This window comes from Orbicella franksi, chromosome 1, assembly GCF_964199315.1.
Source record: "Orbicella franksi chromosome 1, jaOrbFran1.1, whole genome shotgun sequence".
Taxonomy (NCBI): domain Eukaryota; kingdom Metazoa; phylum Cnidaria; class Anthozoa; order Scleractinia; family Merulinidae; genus Orbicella; species Orbicella franksi.
This window is the reverse complement of record NC_138145.1, coordinates 21,017,200-21,038,369: the sequence shown is the minus strand read 5'-3', so window position 1 is coordinate 21,038,369 and position 21,170 is coordinate 21,017,200. Positions and strand designations below refer to the sequence as shown.

General features: G+C 37.9%; 1 protein-coding gene and 2 long non-coding RNA genes across 5 annotated transcripts; 2 read left to right on the top strand and 1 right to left on the bottom strand.

Moving 5' to 3' along the window:
• The first annotated feature begins 1,832 nt into the window (after positions 1–1,832).
• LOC145496827 (uncharacterized) lies at positions 1,833–3,635 on the top strand. Its single transcript, XR_014050607.1, has 2 exons — positions 1,833–1,900; positions 2,511–3,635. It is a non-coding gene; the product is annotated as an uncharacterized LOC145496827 (long non-coding RNA).
• Positions 2,004–7,975, bottom strand: LOC145496920 (uncharacterized). 2 transcript variants are annotated; one of them, XR_014050623.1, is made up of 4 exons: positions 7,901–7,975; positions 6,208–6,300; positions 2,490–2,627; positions 2,004–2,082 (listed from the first exon to the last, which is right to left on the bottom strand). It is a non-coding gene; the product is annotated as an uncharacterized LOC145496920 (long non-coding RNA). The 2 variants fall into 2 exon arrangements; XR_014050622.1 differs by lacking the exon at positions 7,901–7,975 and having other exon boundaries at positions 6,208–6,650.
• A 4,683-nt stretch (positions 7,976–12,658) lies between these two features.
• On the top strand, positions 12,659–20,871 carry LOC145496333 (uncharacterized). 2 transcript variants are annotated; one of them, XM_081475994.1, is made up of 10 exons: positions 12,659–12,815; positions 13,063–13,176; positions 14,293–14,338; positions 15,138–16,123; positions 16,466–16,558; positions 17,365–17,457; positions 18,023–18,196; positions 18,495–18,592; positions 19,167–19,297; positions 19,779–20,871. In XM_081475994.1, the coding sequence occupies exons 2-10, from the start codon at positions 13,174–13,176 to the stop codon at positions 19,946–19,948; spliced, it is 1,794 nt and encodes a 597-aa protein (XP_081332120.1). In that variant the 5' UTR covers positions 12,659–12,815; positions 13,063–13,173; the 3' UTR covers positions 19,949–20,871. The 2 variants fall into 2 exon arrangements, with proteins under 2 accessions (XP_081332120.1, XP_081332121.1); XM_081475995.1 differs by having other exon boundaries at positions 13,063–13,226.
• The last annotated feature ends 299 nt before the right edge of the window (positions 20,872–21,170 follow it).

Below are 21,170 nucleotides of genomic sequence, written 5' to 3'. Positions count from 1 at the left end.
TCTAAAGCAAAATGCTAGACGGGGTTAAGTGTTTTCGCTTTCTTGTATTTTCAATCCGTTTTTTCCTCTTCTTTCTTTCAATGTTAACAATTGAAATACACAGCACAGTTAGTAAATGAGTGCATTTTACCATATACAAATATGTTGTCTTTTTCTAACAGTAAAATAAATCTGAGCAATCAGGGAAGAGCAATCCAACTCAATGCTTTTCTGCTGTTCATGCAGATATCGATTAAATATAGTATACAAATGTTTTCCTTAAGTTTCCGATTCAATAAACACAGCCCCTTCGTTTATATTCCTTTATAATATAGATAGGACCCTGTGCGCGCTCTGATTTGTCAAAAACCCATGTTTTATCAGAGTATAAAACATAGAAAAAGCGTGTTTTATTGTTTTTTACCACATTACCTCTATATCATAAAGCAAACGAATAAGCCTAAGCCGTGTATTACACTATGATAAAACACTGCGGACGTTTGAAACACTGAAGCCTGCGGCTCGTGTTTTCTACGTTTCCCTCGTGTTCTCAAATGCTCGTCGTGTTTTATCACAGTGTAATACTCGGCTTAGGCTTCTTTATTTGTTAAATACGTTAAGAAGAAGCTCGAAATATTTTCTCACTCTGATGAACACCACTGATTTGTTTTGTTGTGCCCTTTGTCGCCTAGGAAGCCATTGCCTATTTTCCATTGGTTCTTTTGATAAGTGCATCTTTCTCGAGCTTTCTTTGCGAAAAACTCAACAAGAAGATTGGGAGCAAGGTAATGGCATGACGTTAACATCTGTTAAAACCGATGCCTCTCTCTCATAAGCCAGGAGGGTGTCTGAAACATCTAGCGTCTGGCATGGATATAGATATATTGCTAAACCTGGGTGGAATGGATATCCATCACATGTCAGTTACTCCATGGTGTTTTCCGATTTCATTTTATTTAGTGAGGTGTCTGTTTTGGAAGGGGTGTGGAGGTAGACCATACGAAACTTTCGTTTTCATTTGAAGCTCACAAGGCTCAAACCATGAAGAGGCTAAGAGCAGCCTTACGTAATGAACAACAAGTTAGGTCACTCATTGTTTCATCGAGGATTTTAGGACATTATTACTTAGTTCAATTGTCGGACTGTGTCAGTTGCCAGTTACACCACTGGCATATGGAGAATAGCCCATACCTAAAGAAAAAAACAACAACTCAATAATAAATGAGGAATGAAACAAGAACACCCAAAGAAAGGAAAGTTCATGAATTGGAATCGTCGTTGCCAACATAGATATCAATTGTTTTGTTTTTATTTTTTTTTTTCTCAACTCTTTATTGATTTACTCTTGCAGTGGAGTTACCTACTGGGAGCTTCCCTTGTGATAGGCGGTGTCTTCTGGAGTTATTTTCAGACTCCCTCCACCAGGCAAGCGACCTATGCACCCTTCATAATAATAGGATTTGGCATGTCAGTTATGTACGTCATGTCAATGGCTTTTGTCACTGAACTGATTGGAGACAATAAGGTTTGTGATTTGGAGAAATACTGTAAGGCTAATTTTGAACAGGTTTGTTCCGTAGCATACGTAATGTCAAGTTTTCGTAAGAACGTGCTTTGTTTTGTCACGTCCAATTCCGCTGCTTGTGTTTAGTTCTTAATCAGTAATCTTTGTTGGCCTTTGAACAAGAGTTTGCATGAGTAAACTATAATTGGCATCTAGCTGGTACCTTGAAGAGGTAGGTTTCATTCCTCAATGGCTAATCGATGACATAAGTGAGAATGCAATCAATCAATGAAGACTGTGTGGCCTATCTATTTTACAGGACAGCAGTGGTTTAGTGATTTCCATTATAGTTGTCATGAGTAGGGTCTCAAGTGGTGGTATAGTGATCGGCATACAAAGCTTTTATCCAGAAAACGAGTAAGTACATCTATACAATCACCCACCAGCTAATCCATCCGTTCATCCATGCATCCATGCATCCATGCATCCACGCATCCATGCATTCATGCATCCATGCATTCATGCATCCATGCATCCATGCATCCATGCATCCATCCGTCCGTCCATCCATCATCCATGCACCCACGTACTAAAAGAGTCTACAACGAAGAAATATATAATATCATAAGAAATATAACTCAATAAGTTAGAATGTTGATAACAATCAAACTATACAGCTTCATACTTAATCGTTTCTGACCAAGCTTTCTTTTCTGGCTACCTAAAATCTGATCCCACATTTGGGGAAATCAGATTTACCAGATTATCCGCATGGTCGGTAGCGAAGAAGATCTCCGATTTTGAATTTTAAATTTTATAAGTATATTATGTATTGTATTGATTTTACTTTCAAGTGTGATTATGTATATTTTATCCACTTAAACTTGTAGGTTAATTAGGTATAGGTAGTTACACACGACCCCCTTAAGAATGCAATGTTTTTACTCTTATCGTGTTTAAATAAAGGATCTTACTTACTTACTTACTTACTTTCTTACTTACTTACTTGTTTTCTTTCTTATCGTAGCTCGAACTCAGACGAGGCGATTAGCAACTACGTACAGCACGTCTTTGTAATGGCGCCTGGGGTATTAAGTCTGGTTGGATCTCTGCTTGTTTTATGCTGGCAACCTTCTGTGTTGGCCTGTAAGGCGAAAGGTGGGCGATGTATATGTGTATAAGCTGATCCATTAACGAAAGAAACTTTTAGTGTCATTGGGTGTCATTATTACTTTCCTTTTTCGTCACCCGTACAGTATAGAATGAACAGAGACTCCCAAGTGAAATCATGCTTTGTCAATCAAAGTAGATTCTTTGTCCCAAGTTTAAGTTTTTAGTTTATAGTGGAAAGCCTCTTTAAAGGATCGGAGCGTCTTCACGAGTTTTTGCTTTTGCTTGCTCTGCATCTCAAGCCTCTGATTTTTTTTATTTGAAGTCAGTAATGGAAAAAATTTTGGGGTAGAAATTGATGTCAAATCTAGTTAGTGTTGAATAAATTGATTTCAAAGTTACATCTACAGGTCTGGCATTAGGTTCTCCAAATTAAGTTTCCCTCATTCCTGATACTAACAAATGTTCACGTCCAGAAACATTGAAATTTTAGTTGATGACGCCGTCTCTGCTTAATGCTTTCTTTTATAGCGCTAAATGAGAACACAGAAATTCAGGCAAACGAAGACAAATCTTCACCCGATGAGGTTACTTCGAAGTTTTCATCCATTGACACAGCAACACCAAACGTTTCCCAGGATGTCAACCTAAATACTACCGTGGCTTTGATGCCTTCATAGCCTCAGGACACCAAACTTTAGACGTCTTTGTGTCAGATTCATTGTGCATGAACAATTTTCGTGTCGACAAAGTTACCCGACATCAACATGCTATTTTCATATTCATGTGAAACATTATCTGATATGTAGGTATTATATAGGTCTTATAAGGTAAATGTTGTAATTTTCCTTGGCAAAGTAGCGAAGGCGAAGAACCTTCAAATAAATTGGAATCAGGTAGGGAATGAGTTCTTTTTTTCAGATCAGAAACAGAATCAGAAACTTCAATTCATGATAACTAGCCTTTACTTTATTTATCGAGGGTTAACACAGAATAGTAGACATCAACTAACAAACTTTTGGCCCTCAGTTAGATAAATCTAAAAATGCAATATTTTATAATACTAAATAGATAAGAACTCTAAAAACTTAATAACTCTAACAAAGATAAATAAAAAAAAGCATCAGAAACAAATACAATAAAACAAATGACAAAATGATAAGACAGGCTGAATAGTAAATAAAACTGATTAAGAGAAATTAAACTGCGGCAATAACCATTGGTTGTCCAAAATAACATGCTTGTTTAAAAGATTGAACAGATGGTTTTTTTCTTAGGCAATAACCATTGGTTGTCCAAAATAACATGCTTGTTTAAAAGATTGAACAGATGGTTTTTTTCTTAGGTCAATAGTTAACTGCAAAAGACTTTCCACCTTTCCAATTTTCTTTTATAACGAGGGTAAATAAAGTTAAGACTGTATACCAAGTTGACCTTAAAATGTCTATCACTATTAAGAACCAAACTACTAGTTAAAAACTCTGAAGCGTCATTGTTGATTCTTTCGTATGCCAATACACTCTTAAAAACTTTCGCTTCCTCATAGAATGGAATCCAACAAAGCTTATCAAATAGTGGAACAGATGGACGAAATGGTCCCGCGTCCAATATAATCGTAGCCGCCCTTTTCTGGAGATGAAGAAGCCTCTGTAGATCTCTGTCTCTTGCCTTTACTACAACCTGCTAGCCACGCAGCATTTACGTAGTTAAAAACTTACCTGATTGTGGTATTGCAGTAGAAAAGACGCTTCTTAGTTGGTAAAACGGTTTCAATTTTGTTAACTTCGCTTTCGATCTCGAATTCGAAATGATTTGAAAGTCGACGTTAACCCATCCTTATTGACTGAATTATTGAGGATTGATTTCTTCTGAAAATACTTGGGAAAGCTCATTTTTCTTTGGTATTATTAAAATACAAAACGTGCCTGTACCTGTTTAGTTTTAAACGACATTCTGCTTACCGCCAGAATCAGATTTTTAAATAGACCCTTGGTCAAGTTGCATGTGTGTTAGACTGTAGTGTCGGGAATCTGAAGTACCCTGCAGAAGCAGAGATAGAATCAACGTATGTTTCTTTGAAGCTTGTTCTCTCGTTTCTGTTTTCATAAGGAAGGGAAGTACGCCTAGATACTTACTTACCAACTACAACATATGAGTGGGAGGATTGCTAGTTCCTCTCTCAGTTTGAATCAGACATTGAAGTAGTTACAAACTAAAGCTATTTTTGGGCACTGAACGAGTGTCTACTTTCCGTTGTCTGATCTCTTTGAGTTCTACAATAATTCCTCTCTAACTTACACCAAACATGTTAATAATTTTGCCATTCGTTCTAACTCCGATTTGAGTACGATTGTTTATCAACAAACATTTATTACTAGGAACGTTTGTTCGGGAGTCGATACTACCCTTCCAGTTAGCCATGTAAATTTCCAGTGAATTAATTTAATGCTGTTTAATGAAATAGAGTGTTATGACCATTTAAAATTAATGGACAAAATTTTTTTTCAAGCGTGAAAGGATCCAAAAGAACAACTGAATTCAGCCGTTTCTAGTCACTGCAGGCCTTATTTCAGTAATGACTATACAACAAAAAATTTGCAAATGTGATAAACGCGAATCTTAGAGGAATAGTAATCTTTGCTTTGAAGTTTGAGCAGCATGTGGCGAACAAAACAGGACGATTCACTTCAGTGGCTGCTGCTTCTTCCCTTAATTCGGTATCATTCACTTATCACGTTTTTGGGCGGTACCAGACATCGCTTCATTTAATCCAGAGATCATCACGTTTATGGGCGGTATCATACCTAGCTCGTCATTAAATATTGTGTGTCTGAGTGCTTCTTCCTCTCTTTTGTGTCAGATATGGTGTAGTTAGGAATGAAATCTATTTTTGAGTACCTTTTGTCTATTTTCCTTTGTCTGTTTGAGTGCCGTGTTGCTCTCAGCCGACTAAGGAAGACATTTATTTACGTGCAATTATCTTGGCGCAAGCGGGTTTATCGTGCTATAGCTGACTGTATATTCACAACTGTTGCGAGTTTTCCAATCAGTGAGAACGTGTCTTTTGCAAATTTCTGATTCCTGTGGCTAGTGTTTCTTAGATGAACTTAAAGCTCAGTATTGTAAATCAGATAAATAACAGTTGTCAGTCATTGAAATCTTCCTTTTTCACAATCGCACTCATGACCGAACTCGTCACCGTCAGTGGTCACTTAGTCTTGTCCAGTGACGTGTGGAGGAGCCGGTTATACAAGGACTCAAAGGCAGACTCCAAGAGTCGTAAATATCACTAAAGTACCAGTGGTTACATCCTTAATTCAAAGAAAGTTCGGTACAGTCGTAATCAGATTTAAAGCCAGATCGGAGATTAGCCTTGGTTGGATTTATGGTGCCACCGCTTCTAGTTTAATTGTCCTAATCTTGCAAGTGCATATAGAGGCTTTCAGCGTGCGTTACTTACCTCATTTTAATCTGTTCCTCTATTGTGTTTTTGCACGAGGTTTGTTTTCAACCACACAGAACGACATAAAATAAATGTGCTGTTGTTGTTTCTCAGGTACACCTGCAGGCGAGTATTTTAAAATAGATAAAGAACAATTGTCATTCAAACTTACGTTTTTCACAATCACACTCATGACGTCCGAACACGTCGGGGTAGGTGACGCTGTCTGGTCCAGTGACGTGTGAAGGAACTGGTTACAGAAGGACTTAAAGAAAGACGCCGAGAATTGTTAATATCATCAAAGTACCGGTCTTAACAGCTGAAATTCAAAGTACATTCAGTACAGTCGTAATTAGATTTGAAACCAGATAATAGAATAGCCTTGCTTGGATTTATCTATGGTAGGGACCCACTCTGGTTTAGTTGTCCTAATCTTGTAAGTACATGTAAAGATCATTTCTTTTATCGAGCATTACTTAGTGCACCATTTTAATCTGTTCCTCTATTGTGCGGTTGCCGGAGTTCAAAATGTATATAAAATGTTTCTAGGTGTAGTCCCGGCTAATTGCACCCTTCATATTTTCAGAGAAGAACAAGCAACAAACAATCTGGAGTAATGAGGGCAAGGGAACGTCTATCGTGTGCAGTTGGAAATGTGTTCAATGACACCTATACACAACTTTTATTCTCATTCGAAATCCTATTCTTCATGAAAGTACTGGAACTTTCAGCTTCACAAGCAGGGCTGATAGTTCTCATTGGAGAACTTTCAGACGCTGCTATGTCTCTGATATCTGGGTACCTTGGCGACAATGTCAATGTTCCTGTGCTATCGAACAAAATCGGCAGACGAAAATCTTGGCATCTCCTTGCAACATTTTTAATGGCAATATGCATCCCCCTTTTGTTTAGCAAGTGCTTCTTGCGTGATGGAAGAGATCAAAGCTGGCTTCCACTTGTCTATTTTGGCTTCTTCTCGGCGTTAGTTAACATCTGCTTTAACGTGGTGGAGATAAATCACTTGGCATTTGTCACCAATGTAGCTGAAAAAGTCTCGGAATTTACTGCCCTTGTCGCCATGCGGTTTGTGTCAAACAACTTTGGTTTTATACTGACGTACTAGCTATGCTGCATTAATGAGCGTGGCATTTGAATCTCTCTGTCTCGAAGAATCCAGATCCCCGGTTGGACTGTATTCAAGTTAACTAAACGTGCCTTTCCCTCAGACACGGTCAATTTAAGAGGCGCCCTCTGTAATTTTCAACTATGGCCGTTTGGACCAGAAAAAATCAAATTCCTCAAACTTTCTCAGATGAATGGTCTAGATAAGTGATTCGCAAAAATATAACTTTCAGTTCAATTCGATTCGTATTTTAGCGCTGGGGCCACCATCTTGGTTTTGCCCCTCTGAGAGGACTTTCAGCGGCCATTTTAGGGCACATTTTAAACAATTTGCCATACAAAGAAAACGATCTAAATCTGGATAAAAACCCTTTATTCGAGACAAGCAAATGTTTCTTGTTACATTGAGAGGCTGTTTTGGCAATTTGATCATCACCTGATTTTTCTACAGAATTTTAAATTTCTTCCCTTTCGGACTACTCATGAAGCGCCATAAAAAAGGGCGAAGTTTAAAGGAAAATATCGCCAAAAGTACATCACTTGAGATCCCAAAACTACCCTCCACTTAAAGAGCAATGTCTCACCTGTAAAAACATCCAATAAAATTTTGGGGCAGTTAAAACTGTAAAATGTTAGAAGAAGAAGTTTAAGCTGTGCTTTTGTCAACAAAGATCGCCGTCCTAATTAGCATAAAAACGTGAAAATAACGATGCACAGAGAAAATAATGATATATTCCACTTACCTCGCGACATGTCGACAACTGGATGTTCCACGATGCCTCATCTTATATTTCCAGTATGTTTCAGCCACATTTTCGGTGATTAGTGTACGAAATCACTCTCTGACACCGCCACGGTTAAGCAGATTTCAACTCTACGAAGCCCGCTTCATAACATCTATCAATATTATTTGTCTTAAGCCGCCGTTTACAAGAAGTTTAACAGTTTGCTGAGATCCTAACTGACCCAGAAGTCTGTTAGCAGCCTTTAAAATCTTCCTTTTAATCGAGGATTCTCATCAAGAACTCGTTTAAGCTCAGTTCTGTTTTGATCTGTTATGCACCCGCCATTATTCCACAGATTGCGTTACATTTGACAAATGCGCATTCCAACGGGTAGGGGTAGGGTGGGTAGGAAGTGAAAATGTAACCGACATTAAAGCCATTTTACGCATTTCTGTGGCTAAACTAGTTACTGGCTTTCCCAGAATGATTTGAACATGAGCTTCTGCTTGCAGGTATTTTCTAGGTTATTTTTGTCGTGTATTAAAAAAAAAAAAAAAAAAGAAAAAAAGAAAACGATAGACAGTACCAAGTCAAAAGATTATGATCTGTGTATCTTGATCAGCTTTATTAGTTCATCAGTGAGGCCCTATTAGGGGTTTTCAGGATACTGGATATTTGGGTAAAAAATTAATAGGATGCAAGAAATTTAGGGGAAAAATTAATGCGGTAGAGCATGTTTAGATCAGATAAAGCGGGACAGTTGTGTCTTTTGCTGCCGGAAGTGCCATCGAATTTTGCAAAAGACAACAGACTGACGAATAGTGCGAAGGAAGTAATGATAAGCGACGTTTTATTGAAACTTCTTACATTTTCTTAGCCGTGTCACTTTTCCATCAGAAAAGAAAATGCTCAGAAAATAACTGAAGGGCAGTTAAGGACGGTACCTTCTTTTTTAGGCATGGTTTAAACGCCAGGCGCGCGCTTGGGTTGGAACTAGTGACGTAATTAACTACCCTACCAAGCGTGCGACTTGAAAAATATTCTATTGTGGCCGAAACAAATTTCGCACTAAAATTACGAGCCTGTACTAAAACCGGGATTACCAGAAAAGCAGCATATCGCTAAGCACTAACTGTGAACGGCTTCCAGCTGAAAAACTACCTTTTATCGTATCCGTAGAAAAAATCATACTGAAATTCAACTGTAGATGGCATATTAAATGCGCGCGCAAAACAACTGCGAGAGACGTCAATGTTTAACTTACTTGGAAAGTAACAGGAAAAAAAGTAACGGACACCGACAAAGTTTTCGAAAGGATGAAACAACTCATTTAACTTTTAACAAAGGGGTGATTACAGCTACATTTTATGGTATTGATTGGAAGTGGCAAGCCTATTCGACAATGCATTAGTTTTTGGCTGTGAGGAAAAGTTATGTAGACTGTATTTTGGCTAAGCCAGAGGAGTGCTGTTGCGACGATTCTGTTATAAAATACATATCAAAAGTGGTTTTTATGTTACCACTTACCACGTAGTTTAAAGATGTTTTTTAATATGTTTAGTTTTCTGCATGTAAAGGCGAACCTTAGGAGAATCTGTGAAGAAATATCTTTACCTTTATTCAGAAAAATGCTACCGTCTCGGAAAAATTAATGACTACCCCCAGTTTTCTTTGTGGATTCTAATAACCCTAGCTAAGATCTACTTTTTTCCACGTTTTCTTAATCTGGCGGAAATACGTTTGTATTTTGTAGGCACCATTCGTTATGAGCCTGAGGCACCCCACAGCCGCTAATGTCGTTTAGTTCTGTGATGGAGCACAGCTGCATGTCTGCACAAGACTAGTTTTCAACCCTATGCAGGGCGCTTTAAAATACCCGCATCTATCAAGCGAAGCACTAATGTTGACGCTTAGCTTTTTAAAGACATTATAGATGCGTTTAAGGCACACAAGTTGAATGAGTCATAAGCAATTGGATGAATTAACTGACACTTGTCAAAAATATCTGCAGCTTGATTCTCAGCGGTTGTTGTGTCTTCTTGGAGGACCTTCTCCTGTCTGTTTCTAAGCTTTAAAGCCATTCTCGAGAGGAAGGATTAAACGTGGCAAGGAGTCAGGAACTCACCACAGGTGAACCGCCTAATTCTGGCCTCACCTTTTGAGCGCCTCATCTTTTGTGCTACAGTAATTGCTTCGACTTTTATGGCCGTTTCCTGACCCGAGAAAAACTTTTCTTGCGCACTGCTTGTCAGTCTGTTGCCTTTCGCAGCATTTGATGGCATTTCGGGCAGCGAAAGACACAAGTATAATGCTGAACAAAAAAACCACAAGGAAGAGGCTTTTTATTGGAGTTCTATCCGTATTCTATTTGTAATAAATGAAAATTCTCGTCAAAAACTAATGGCTGTCAATGAGATTAGGATAGTTGTTTACAAATATAGTGTGGAATGTTGTGCCTTGATCTCTTTGCAGACACAAAGGTTGCCATGTAAGAAATCCCTGTTAAACGGTACAGAATTCGGGACACATTTCATTCTCTGTTTATTTCTCCAGCCCCGTCTTTATCTATCTATTCAGTGTAACAAGTGTGGGCTTCGAAATTACTAACAAGGAGCTGCGTTACCTAACCTTAAAACTCCTAAAATCTGATACAAAACTTTCATATTCCACCGTGATATAAGTACTAAGAGTCCAGAATAAATGTTTATAGCAGTTGACATACATTTATTTTATCATAAATAGCTGACCATTGTTGAGGCCCCATAGTGGAAAGGGGGGGGGGGGGGCGTGTCGGGGAGGTCCCTTATCCTGTTAATTTTTGTCCTAAATATCTTGTATCCTGTTTAATCCAGCTCAACGATTTCCTACTCAATTAATGTCCTGTTTTATCTGATCTAAACATGCTCTACCCCATTAATATTTCTCCTAAATTTCTTGCATCCTATTAACTTTTTACCCAAATATCCAGTATCCTGAAAACCCCTAATAGGGCCTCACTGATGAACTAATAAAGCTGATCAAGATACACAGATCATAATCTTTTGACCTGATACTGTCTATCGTTTTCTTTTTTCTTTTTTTTAATACACGACCCCCCCCCCCCCCCTTACCTACCCTGCAAAAATAACCTAGAAAATACCTGCAAGCAGAAGCTCATGTTCAAATCATTCTGGGAAAGCCAGTAACTAGTTTAGCCACAGAAATGCGTAAAATGGCTTTAATGTCGGTTACATTTTCACTTCCTACCCACCCTACCCCTACCCGTTGGAATGCGCATTTGTCAAATGTAACGCAATCTGTGGAATAATGGCGGGTGCATAACAGATCAAAACAGAACTGAGCTTAAACGAGTTCTTGATGAGAATCCTCGATTAAAAGGAAGATTTTAAAGGCTGCTAACAGACTTCTGGGTCAGTTAGGATCTCAGCAAACTGTTAAACTTCTTGTAAACGGCGGCTTAAGACAAATAATATTGATAGATGTTATGAAGCGGGCTTCGTAGAGTTGAAATCTGCTTAACCGTGGCGATGTCAGAGAGTGATTTCGTACACTAATCACCGAAAATGTGGCTGAAACATACTGGAAATATAAGATGAGGCATCGTGGAACATCCAGTTGTCGACATGTCGCGAGGTAAGTGGAATATATCATTATTTTCTCTGTGCATCGTTATTTTCACGTTTTTATGCTAATTAGGACGGCGATCTTTGTTGACAAAAGCACAGCTTAAACTTCTTCTTCTAACATTTTACAGTTTTAACTGCCCCAAAATTTTATTGGATGTTTTTACAGGTGAGACATTGCTCTTTAAGTGGAGGGTAGTTTTGGGATCTCAAGTGATGTACTTTTGGCGATATTTTCCTTTAAACTTCGCCTTTTTTTTATGGCGCTTCATGAGTAGTCCGAAAGGGAAGAAATTTAAAATTCTGTAGAAAAATCAGGTGATGATCAAATTGCCAAAACAGCCTCTCAATGTAACAAGAAACATTTGCTTGTCTCGAATAAAGGGTTTTTACCCGGATTTAGATCGTTTTCTTTGTATGGCAAATTGTTTAAAATGTGCCCTAAAATGGCCGCTGAAAGTCCTCTCAGAGGGGCAAAACCAAGATGGTGGCCCCAGCGCTAAAATACGAATCGAATTGATCTGAAAGTTATATTTTTGCAAATCACTTATCCAGACCATTCATCTGAGAAAGTTTGAAGAATTTGATTTTTTCTGGTCCAAACGGCCATAGTTGAAAATTACAGAGGGCACCTCTTAAGTAAGCGTTCTATCGCGAATACCGTTCTCTTACTGGTCACGCCACTCACTATCTATTCTGTTGTAGATAGTGAGTGATCAGGCTAGAAGTGTGCGGTTGTTAACAAAATGGTGGCCTCTCCTTTGCGTTTTCGAATCGTGTGTGAAGAGGATCTATTTTTACTAGTTGAGTTTTGAACGATTAGTAGATTTACATTAAAACAATTAGATTACTCGCTCTCGATTTCCACGCTTGATTGCAATTTCCGGTACAGAATCTAATATTGTTAACGATTGTAGCAAACTAATTTTCTGCACGTCGACGACTTACTGTCGCACATGCACTTACTATTGTACAGACAATGTATCGCTCTTGATGTGTAATCAGTCCTTTTTCGTTTGATCTAATACCTAGGACAATGTTTACCTTCGCGAGTGGTGTTTATGTTTACGTCATCGCATGGGCTCTTCTTGGACAAGACAGTGGAGATAGTCTGGGGCCTATACACCTATCAGATTTTGCGGTTAGTAAACTGATAAGCCGCTAAAGTCATTAGTTGATTTTTTAATTTCAGAAAAGGTCCATGTTTAGCGCTAATAAGGACGCAGAGTCTAGAGCACACAGAATTGTAAGAGTCAAGATGTAGGCTTCACCTCAAGGGTATAACTCTACCAACTCCTAAAACTATGAAGGTGCAGCTGAATACAGTAATGGAGCTCTTTCTTTCTCAGTGTTTTAACTGAAGTGTTCTCAATATATGTTTGCCAGTTAAGGTCCCGTCAGCACTACAGCATCACAACTGAAAGCGTTAGGAAAAGATTCGTCCTTGTCAACTATGAATATTCTTCTTGTAGTTCTAAGCTTAACCTTGTGGTAGTCATGGTTACCTATTTGACCGTCTGAATATGTCGCTATTTGCATCTTCTCTCTATCTTACAGTATCTCTCTTGGATTGCAACTGGAACAGGAATCCTTTAAGCAAACATTTTCTACATTGGGACAAAAGAACCTTGCAAGACACGCGAAAGAAAACGGAGTGCATATATTGATATGGTGTGTAAAGACAGGCTAAGTTAGTGATCTTCGCCTTAAAGTTAATCAAGGTGAATTAACCGTCGTTGCAAATTTGAAACAGCTGCGCCGGCGTTTTAAGCGCTAGCTATAGGCCTTTTTCGGGTAGCTTGTAGAAACTCGGTACAGCGTTTAGTTTACGTTACATTGACTTCTAGTTGATAATCAATAAAGTATTCCACTTGCCCTTCGACAGAGGATAACTGTTTCGATAGAAGCCAATTACTTTTATAAGTCAAGTATTTTACTTGTTTTTGATTTCTTTTAAAATTTTTGCAAGATTTTGTAAGTCAACTGTGAGCAGTTATCAACGAGAAACTGATCACGGTTTTAGTTAGAATGTTGATCTCGCTGTCATCATAGTTCAGTATTCCCTAGTGAATCTTGTAGCTAGACTAGGGATTTCCTTCTTTTTTCAGACTACGTTAGAGCACTTGCAAGCTGAGCGAATCTGGAACTTGAGAGCATTTTATATGTATTTCACTGTAGCAAAAAAGAGATTTACACAAATAAGTTCATGTTACAGCCCTCAAAACTTATAGCTGTAAAGTACAACGTTAATTAAGGTTTGAAACGAGTACCTTAAAAGGTCTACTTAGTTGTAGCTTGAGTACCTTGAAGCTTGTCCTTTGCCACCCTTTATTCATATACATGGAAATAAAATAACGCACAGGAACATTGTATGGGGTGCAGTGACCTAATGCTGATTGCGTTCGAATCCAAATCGAACTGTGCGGGTTCTAGCCCTAGCCGGTGACATTGTGTTGTGTTCTTGGGGAAGACTCTTAACTGTCTTGGTGCCTCTTTCCACCCGGGTGTAAAAATGGGTGGGACGAATTTAATGCTGGAGGTAGCACTGCGATGGACTAGCATCCCATCCAGGTGTTATGAGAGGCTTAGCCCGAGGCGATACAGACTCTTTGTTACCTTTACATGCACTTTACACACCGCTATGCCATGACGTTCAAAACATTATTGCTGTTCTTTCTCGGCTATCTGCACTATAGTTAAGATGCGCATCAGTTTTACAATAATTTGTTGTCCTGTGTTAAGACTGAGTTCAACGCATTTTAACAACATTAATTTCATGTCATTTAGAATGTTGGCGGATTATTTCTGGTAGCCTTTGAAACGGAAAATCAAAGTAAGTCTAAAACTAATGGTAGTAAAATGTCAGCATGGATTTCAAGCGTTTAATAGACGTTTGGAATCGGCCTTTTTTAAAATCTGTTATTGTGCTTATTTTGCATTCACTGTAAAACGGTTTCCAACAGTCAACAATAATGAAGCTTTGCTTTCGCCCAAACTTTATTTGGGGAAATTGTTGGCTCTTGAGATTTTTAACATGACGAATCAAATGGACCTTTTTACCGATACGGCGGCTATTTTGAGTTGCATTGTTTCATATAGCTATTATTGGATGCTTAGGATGCAAAGTAGTATATATTTACCCCCTAAGAATCACATAATAGACCATAATAGTTATTTGAAACAATGCAATTCAAAATGGCCGCCATATCGGTAAAAAAGACTAGTGCTCTATCCAAACTGGAAGATTTTCTGTTTTCACTTTTTTGCAATTATACGTATGAGAGTTTTTATGAAAAACTGAATGAAGAAGTGACACACATGTACTACTTCATCCTCGTTCACTATCTGATTGGTGGCTAAAAAAAGATCATCCTCCTCCTTACGCGTTTTCTTTACTCTTGATTTTCATCTTAGAGTTTGGTTAAATTATGAACAGAGGTCAGTAAATAATTATCTTTTTGTTTCGATATGAGACTCACGAAAACGCTCTTTTGGAGTAGCGAACTCCATGTTAATATAAACAGCGACGCAGCTGTTTATATTGTTGATTTGCCCCTTAAAATTTGTGAGAACTATGAAAAACGTTTAATAAATACAATAATTTTTCTTATTTTTTGTTCTTTTGATATAAGACTCACGGAAGGCCAGTCTGGTTTATTCAATTGTTGACATGTTTGTGACTTCGTCGAATGGAAAACCAGACAAGGAAGAAGAAGGACATCAAGACACGGTGGAACATGAAACTCGCCTGAGGAAAAGAAGTTTACTGGAGAATTTCGTTGAAGTTCTATTCTATGACGGTGAAGACAAGATTGATCAAAGTCCATCACAAACTGAGATTCAGAAAACATCTCAGGAAGATCCTCAAGGTGATGCAAGAAAACAAATGGTTCTAGGACTACAGAAGTTAGACCGTGATCGTAAAAAAAGCTTGTTAGTACGTGTTCTTGATGGACTCCTATCTAGATCAGACCACAGCCAACAAGATTTGTCAACTGAGAGCATCGAAGACCACGTTAGAGTCGACATTGCAGATGAAGAATATGCACTTGGCGAAAACTGGAGGCAAGAAGGGATCCAGGACATACGAGGAGAAGACAACTGGGGCAACAACACTACTGCAGATTCAGTTAAAAGGGCAATCGAAATCGACCAAGAAGACAAGCCTACAACGGTTTCAGCCAAATGTAGGCAACGACGAAACGGAATTGTGTCGAGTACAATTGATGGACAACTTGGTCTACTCAACTTTGGTTTTGAAGATGAAAGAAGCGAAGATATAGAGGAAGATTGCTGCAGCGATAATACTTCAGTTCAACGAAGACACAAAAAGTCAGTGACTTTGAGTTTGTCGGAATTGCCTGTCATGCCACTACCGAACGAGGATGGGGGAAACGATTTCAAATTGGATGCGACCGATAAGAAGCTGGCGACCGTCACGGAAAGAAGTCAGGAAGAAGATAAAGAAACTGAGTCCGTTGATGATGGCTTTAATCCTTCAGCTTCAGACGATAAAAAGAAAGTGCTTGGTCTTCCTGTTTCATCAAAAACTAATCCAGTTAAGAAAAGACGTCCTAACACAATCAAACACTGGCTAAGAGATCCAAACTTGTATAAGGTTTGTATATATTGCATCTTTTAAACAAAAATGGTAACCAATTAAATTTTCCCGAATAATACTATAATGCAGAAATACAAAGAATGTTACAATATTATTTAGATAGCAAATAAAACCGCACGCCCTATCATTTAAGTAGTTCATATTATAAATTGAGAGTCAGCGTACGATTTTATCTGTCGGATCCTTTCATAATGAGCCAGTATTACACTTGCTTAAAATTGTAACTTTTTGAACATCGAAGACAACCTTGACAAATCGGAAAAAAGATGTTTTAACCAAAGAGATTTTGTTTTAGAAATGTAACGTCTAAGAATATATATTTATTGATATTATTTCCAGGTAGCGATTATCTTCACATGTGCAGGCCTTGTAAGAAACACAGTTTTCACATATTTACCACTGTTTCTTACAGAAAGATTACGATTTGCAAAGGTAAATATTGTATCGGTTTATTTTCCTACGTATCGTTTGGAAAGTACATAATTCGTCTAAAGCAAAATGCTAGAAGGGGTTCTAATACCAGCAACAACAATCCATTTTCTTAGATGAATTTTAGGAATACATTTTTCTCAGTTTATATCACAGTGTTAAGTTTTTTCACTTCCTTGTATTTTCAATCCGTTTTTTCCTCTTCTTTCTTTCAATGCTAACAACTGAAATACACACCACAGTTAGTGAATGAGTGCATTTTACCATATACAAATATATTGTCTTTTTCGAACAATAAAATAAATCTGAGCAATGAGGGAAGAGCAATCCAACTCAGTGCTTTTCTGCTTTTCATGCAGATATCGATTAAATATAGTATACAAATGTTTTCCTTAAGTTTCCGATTCAATAAACACAGCCCCTTCGTTTATATTCCTTTATAATATAGATAGGACCCTGTGCGCGCTCTTATTTGTCAAAAACCCATGTTTTATCAGAGTATAAAACATAGAAAAAGCGTGTTTTATTGTTTTTCGCCACATTACCTCTATATCATAAAGCAAATGAAGAAGCCTAAGCCGTGTATTACACTATGATAAAACACTGCGGACGTTTGAAACACTCAAGCCCGCAGCTTGATCGTGTTTTCTACATTTCCCTCGTGTTCTCAAATGCTCTTTGTGTTTTATCACAGTGTAATACACCGCTTAGGCTTCTTTATTTGTTAAATACGTTAAGAACAAGCTGGAAATATTTTTTTATTCGGATGAACATCACTGATTTGTTTTGTTGTGCCCTTTGTCGCCTAGGAAGCCATTGCCTATTTTCCATTGGTTCTTTTGATAAGTGCATCTTTCTCGAGCATTCCTTGCGAAAAACTCAACAAGAAGATTGGGAGCAAGGTATTGGCGTGACGTAAACAGCTGTTAAAACCGATGCCTTTCTCTCATAAGCCAGGAGGGTGTCTGAAACATCTAGCGTCTGGCATGGATATAGATATATTGCTAAACCTGGGTGGAATGGATGTCCATCACATGTCAGTTACTCCATGGTGTTTTCCGATTTCATTTTATTTAGTGAGGTGTCTGTTTTGGAAGGGGTGTGGAGGGAGACCATACGAAACTTTCGTTTTCATTTGAAGCTCACAAGGCTCAAACCATGGAGAGGCTAAGAGCAGCCTTACGTAATGAACAACAAGTTAGGTCACTCATTGTTTCATCGAGGATTTTAGGACATTATTACTCAGTTCAATTGTCGAACTGTGTCAGTTGCCAGTTCCACCACTGGCATCTGGAGAATAGTCCATACCTAAAGAAAAAAACAATGACTCAATAATAAATGAGGAATGAAACAAGAACGCCCAAAGAAAGGAAAATTCATGAATTGGAGTCGTCGTTTCCAACATAGGTATCAAACGTATTGTTTTTATTTTTTTTTTCTCAACTCTTCATTGATTTGCTGTTGCAGTGGAGTTACCTACTGGGAGCTTCCCTTGTGATAGGCGGTGTCGTCTTGAGTTATTTTCAGACTCCCTCCACCAGGCAAGCGACCTATGCACCCGTCACAATAATAGGATTTGGCATGTCAGTTATGTACGTCATGTCAATGGCTTTTGTCACTGAACTGATTGGAGACAATAAGGTTTGTGACTTGGGGAAATACTGTAAGGTTAATTTTGTACAGGTTTGTTCCGTAGCATACGTAATGCCAAGTTTTCGTAAGAACGTGCTTTGTTTTGTCACATCCAACTCTGCTGCTTGTGTTTAGTTCTTAATCAATAACCTTTGTTGGCCTTTGAACAAGAGTTTGCAAGAGTAAAATATAATTGGCATCTAGCTGGTACCTTGAAGAGGTAGTTTTCATTCCTCGATGGCTAATCGATGACATAAGTGACAATGCAATCAATCAATGAAGACTGTGTGGCCTATTTATTTTACAGGACAGCAGTGGTTTAGTGATTTCCATTATAGTTGTAATGAGTAGGTTCTCAAGTGGTGGTTTAGTGATCGGCATACAAAGCTTTTATCCGGAAAACGAGTAAGTACACTCACCCACCAACTAATCCATCCGTCCATCCATGCATCCATGCATCCATGCATCCATGCATCCATGCATGCATGCATGCATGCATGCATCCATCCATCCAACCATGTACTAAAAGAGTCTACAACGAAGAAATATATAATATTATAAGAAATATAGCTCAATAAGTTAGAATGTTGATAACAATCAAAATATACAGCTTCATACTTGATCGTTTCTGACCAAGCTTTCTTTCATGGCTACCTAAAATCTGATCCCACATTTAGGGAAATCAGATTTACCAGATTATTCGCATGGTCGGTAGGGAAGAAGATCTCCGATTTTGAATTGTAAATTTTATAAGTATATTATGTATTGTATTGATTTTACTTTCAAGTCTGATTATGTATATTTTATCCACTTTAACTTGTAGGTTAATTAGGTATAAGTAGTTACACACGACCCCTCAAGCATGCAATGCTTTTACTCTTATCGTGTTTAAATAAAAGATCTTGCTTACTTACTTACTTACTTACTTACTTACTTACTTACTTACTTACTTACTTACTTGTGTTCTCTCTTATCGTAGCTCAAACTCAGACGAGGCGATTAGTAACTACGTACAGCACGTCTTTGTAATGGCGCCTGGGGTATTAAGTTTGGTTGGATCTCTGCTTGTTTTATGCTTGCAACCTTCTGTGTTGGCCTGTAAGGCGAAAGGTGGGCGATGTATATGTGTATAAGCTGATCCATTAACGAAAGAAACTTTTAGTGTCATTGGGTGTCATTATTACTTTCCTTTTTCGTCACCCGTACAGTATAGAATGTACAGAGACTCCCAAGTGAAATCATGCTTTGTCAATCAAAGTAGATTCTTTGTCCCAAGTTTAAGTTTTTAGTTTGTAGTTGAAAGCCTCTTTAAAGCATCGCAGCGCCTTCACGGGTTTTTGCTTTTGCTTGGTCTGCATCTCAAGCCTTTGATTTTTTTATTTGAAGTTAGTGTTGGAAAAAATTTGGGGTAGAAATTGAAGTCAAATCTAGTTAGTGTTGAATCAATTGATTTCAAAGTTACATCTACAGGTCTCGCATTAGGTTCTCCAAATTAAGTTTCCCTCATTCCTGATACTAACAAATGTTCACGTACAGAAACACTGAAATTTTAGTTGATGACGCCGTCTCTGCTTAATGCTTTCTTTTACAGCGCTAAACGAGAACACAGAAATTCAGGCAAACGAAGACAAATCTTCACCCGATGAGGTTACTTCGAAGTTTTCATCCATTGACACAGCAACACCAAACGTTTCCCAGGATGTCAACCTAAATACTACCGTGGTTTTGATGCCTTCATATCCTCAGGACACCAAACATTAGACGTCTTTGTGCCAGATTCATTGTGCATGAACAATTTTCGTGTCAACACAGTTACCCGACATTAACGTGTTATTTTCATATTCATATGAGACATTATCTGATATATAGATATTATATAGGTCTTATAAGGTAAATGCTGTAATTTTCTTTGGCAAAGTGGGAAGGCGAAGAACCTTCAAATAAATTGGAATAGTAGGGAATGAGTTCTTTTTTTCAGATCAAAAACAGAATCAGAAACTTCAATTCATGATAACTAGCCTTTACTTTATTTATCGAGGGTTAACACAGAACAGTAGACATCACCTAACAAACTTGTGGCCCTCAGTTAGATAAATCCAAAAATGCAATATTTTATAATACTAAATAGATAAGAATTCTAAAAACTTAATAACTCTAACAAACATAACTAAAAAAACATCAGAAACAATAAACACAAATAAAACAAAACACAAACTGATAAGACAGACTAAACAGTAAATAAAACTGATTAAGAGAAATTAAACTGCGGCAATAACTATTGGTTCTCCAAAAAAACATGCTTATTTAAAAGATTGAACAGATGGTTTTCTTCTTAGGTCAATAGTTAACTGCAAAAGACTTTCCACCTTTCCAATTTTCTTTTATAGCGAGGGTAAATAAAGTTAAGACTGCTATACCAAGTTGACCTTAAATGTCTATCACTATTAAGAACCAAACTGCTAGGTAAAAACTCTGGAGCGTCATTGTTGATTCTTTCGTATGCCAATGCACTCTTAAAAACTTTCGCTTCCTCATAGACTGGAATTCAGCAAAGCTTATCAAATAGTGGAACCGGTGGACAAAATGGTCCCGCGTCCAATATAATCGTGGCCGCCCTTTTCTGCAGCCTCTGTAGATCTCTGTCTCTTTCCTTTACTACAACGTGCTAGCCACGCAGCATTTACGTAGTTAAAAACTTACCTGATTGTGGTATTGCAGTACAAAAGACGCTGCTTAGTTGGTAAAACGGTTTCAATTTTGTTAACTTCGCTTTCGATTTCGAATTCGAAATGGTTTGAAAGTGGACGTTAACCCATCCTTATCGACTGAATTATTGAGGGTTGATTTCTTCTGAAAATACTTGGGAAACTCATTTTTCTTTGGTATTGTCAAAATACAAAACGTGCCTGTACCTGTTTAGTTTTAAACGACATTCTGCTTGCCGCCAGAATCAGATTTTTAAATAGACCTTTGGTCAAGTTGC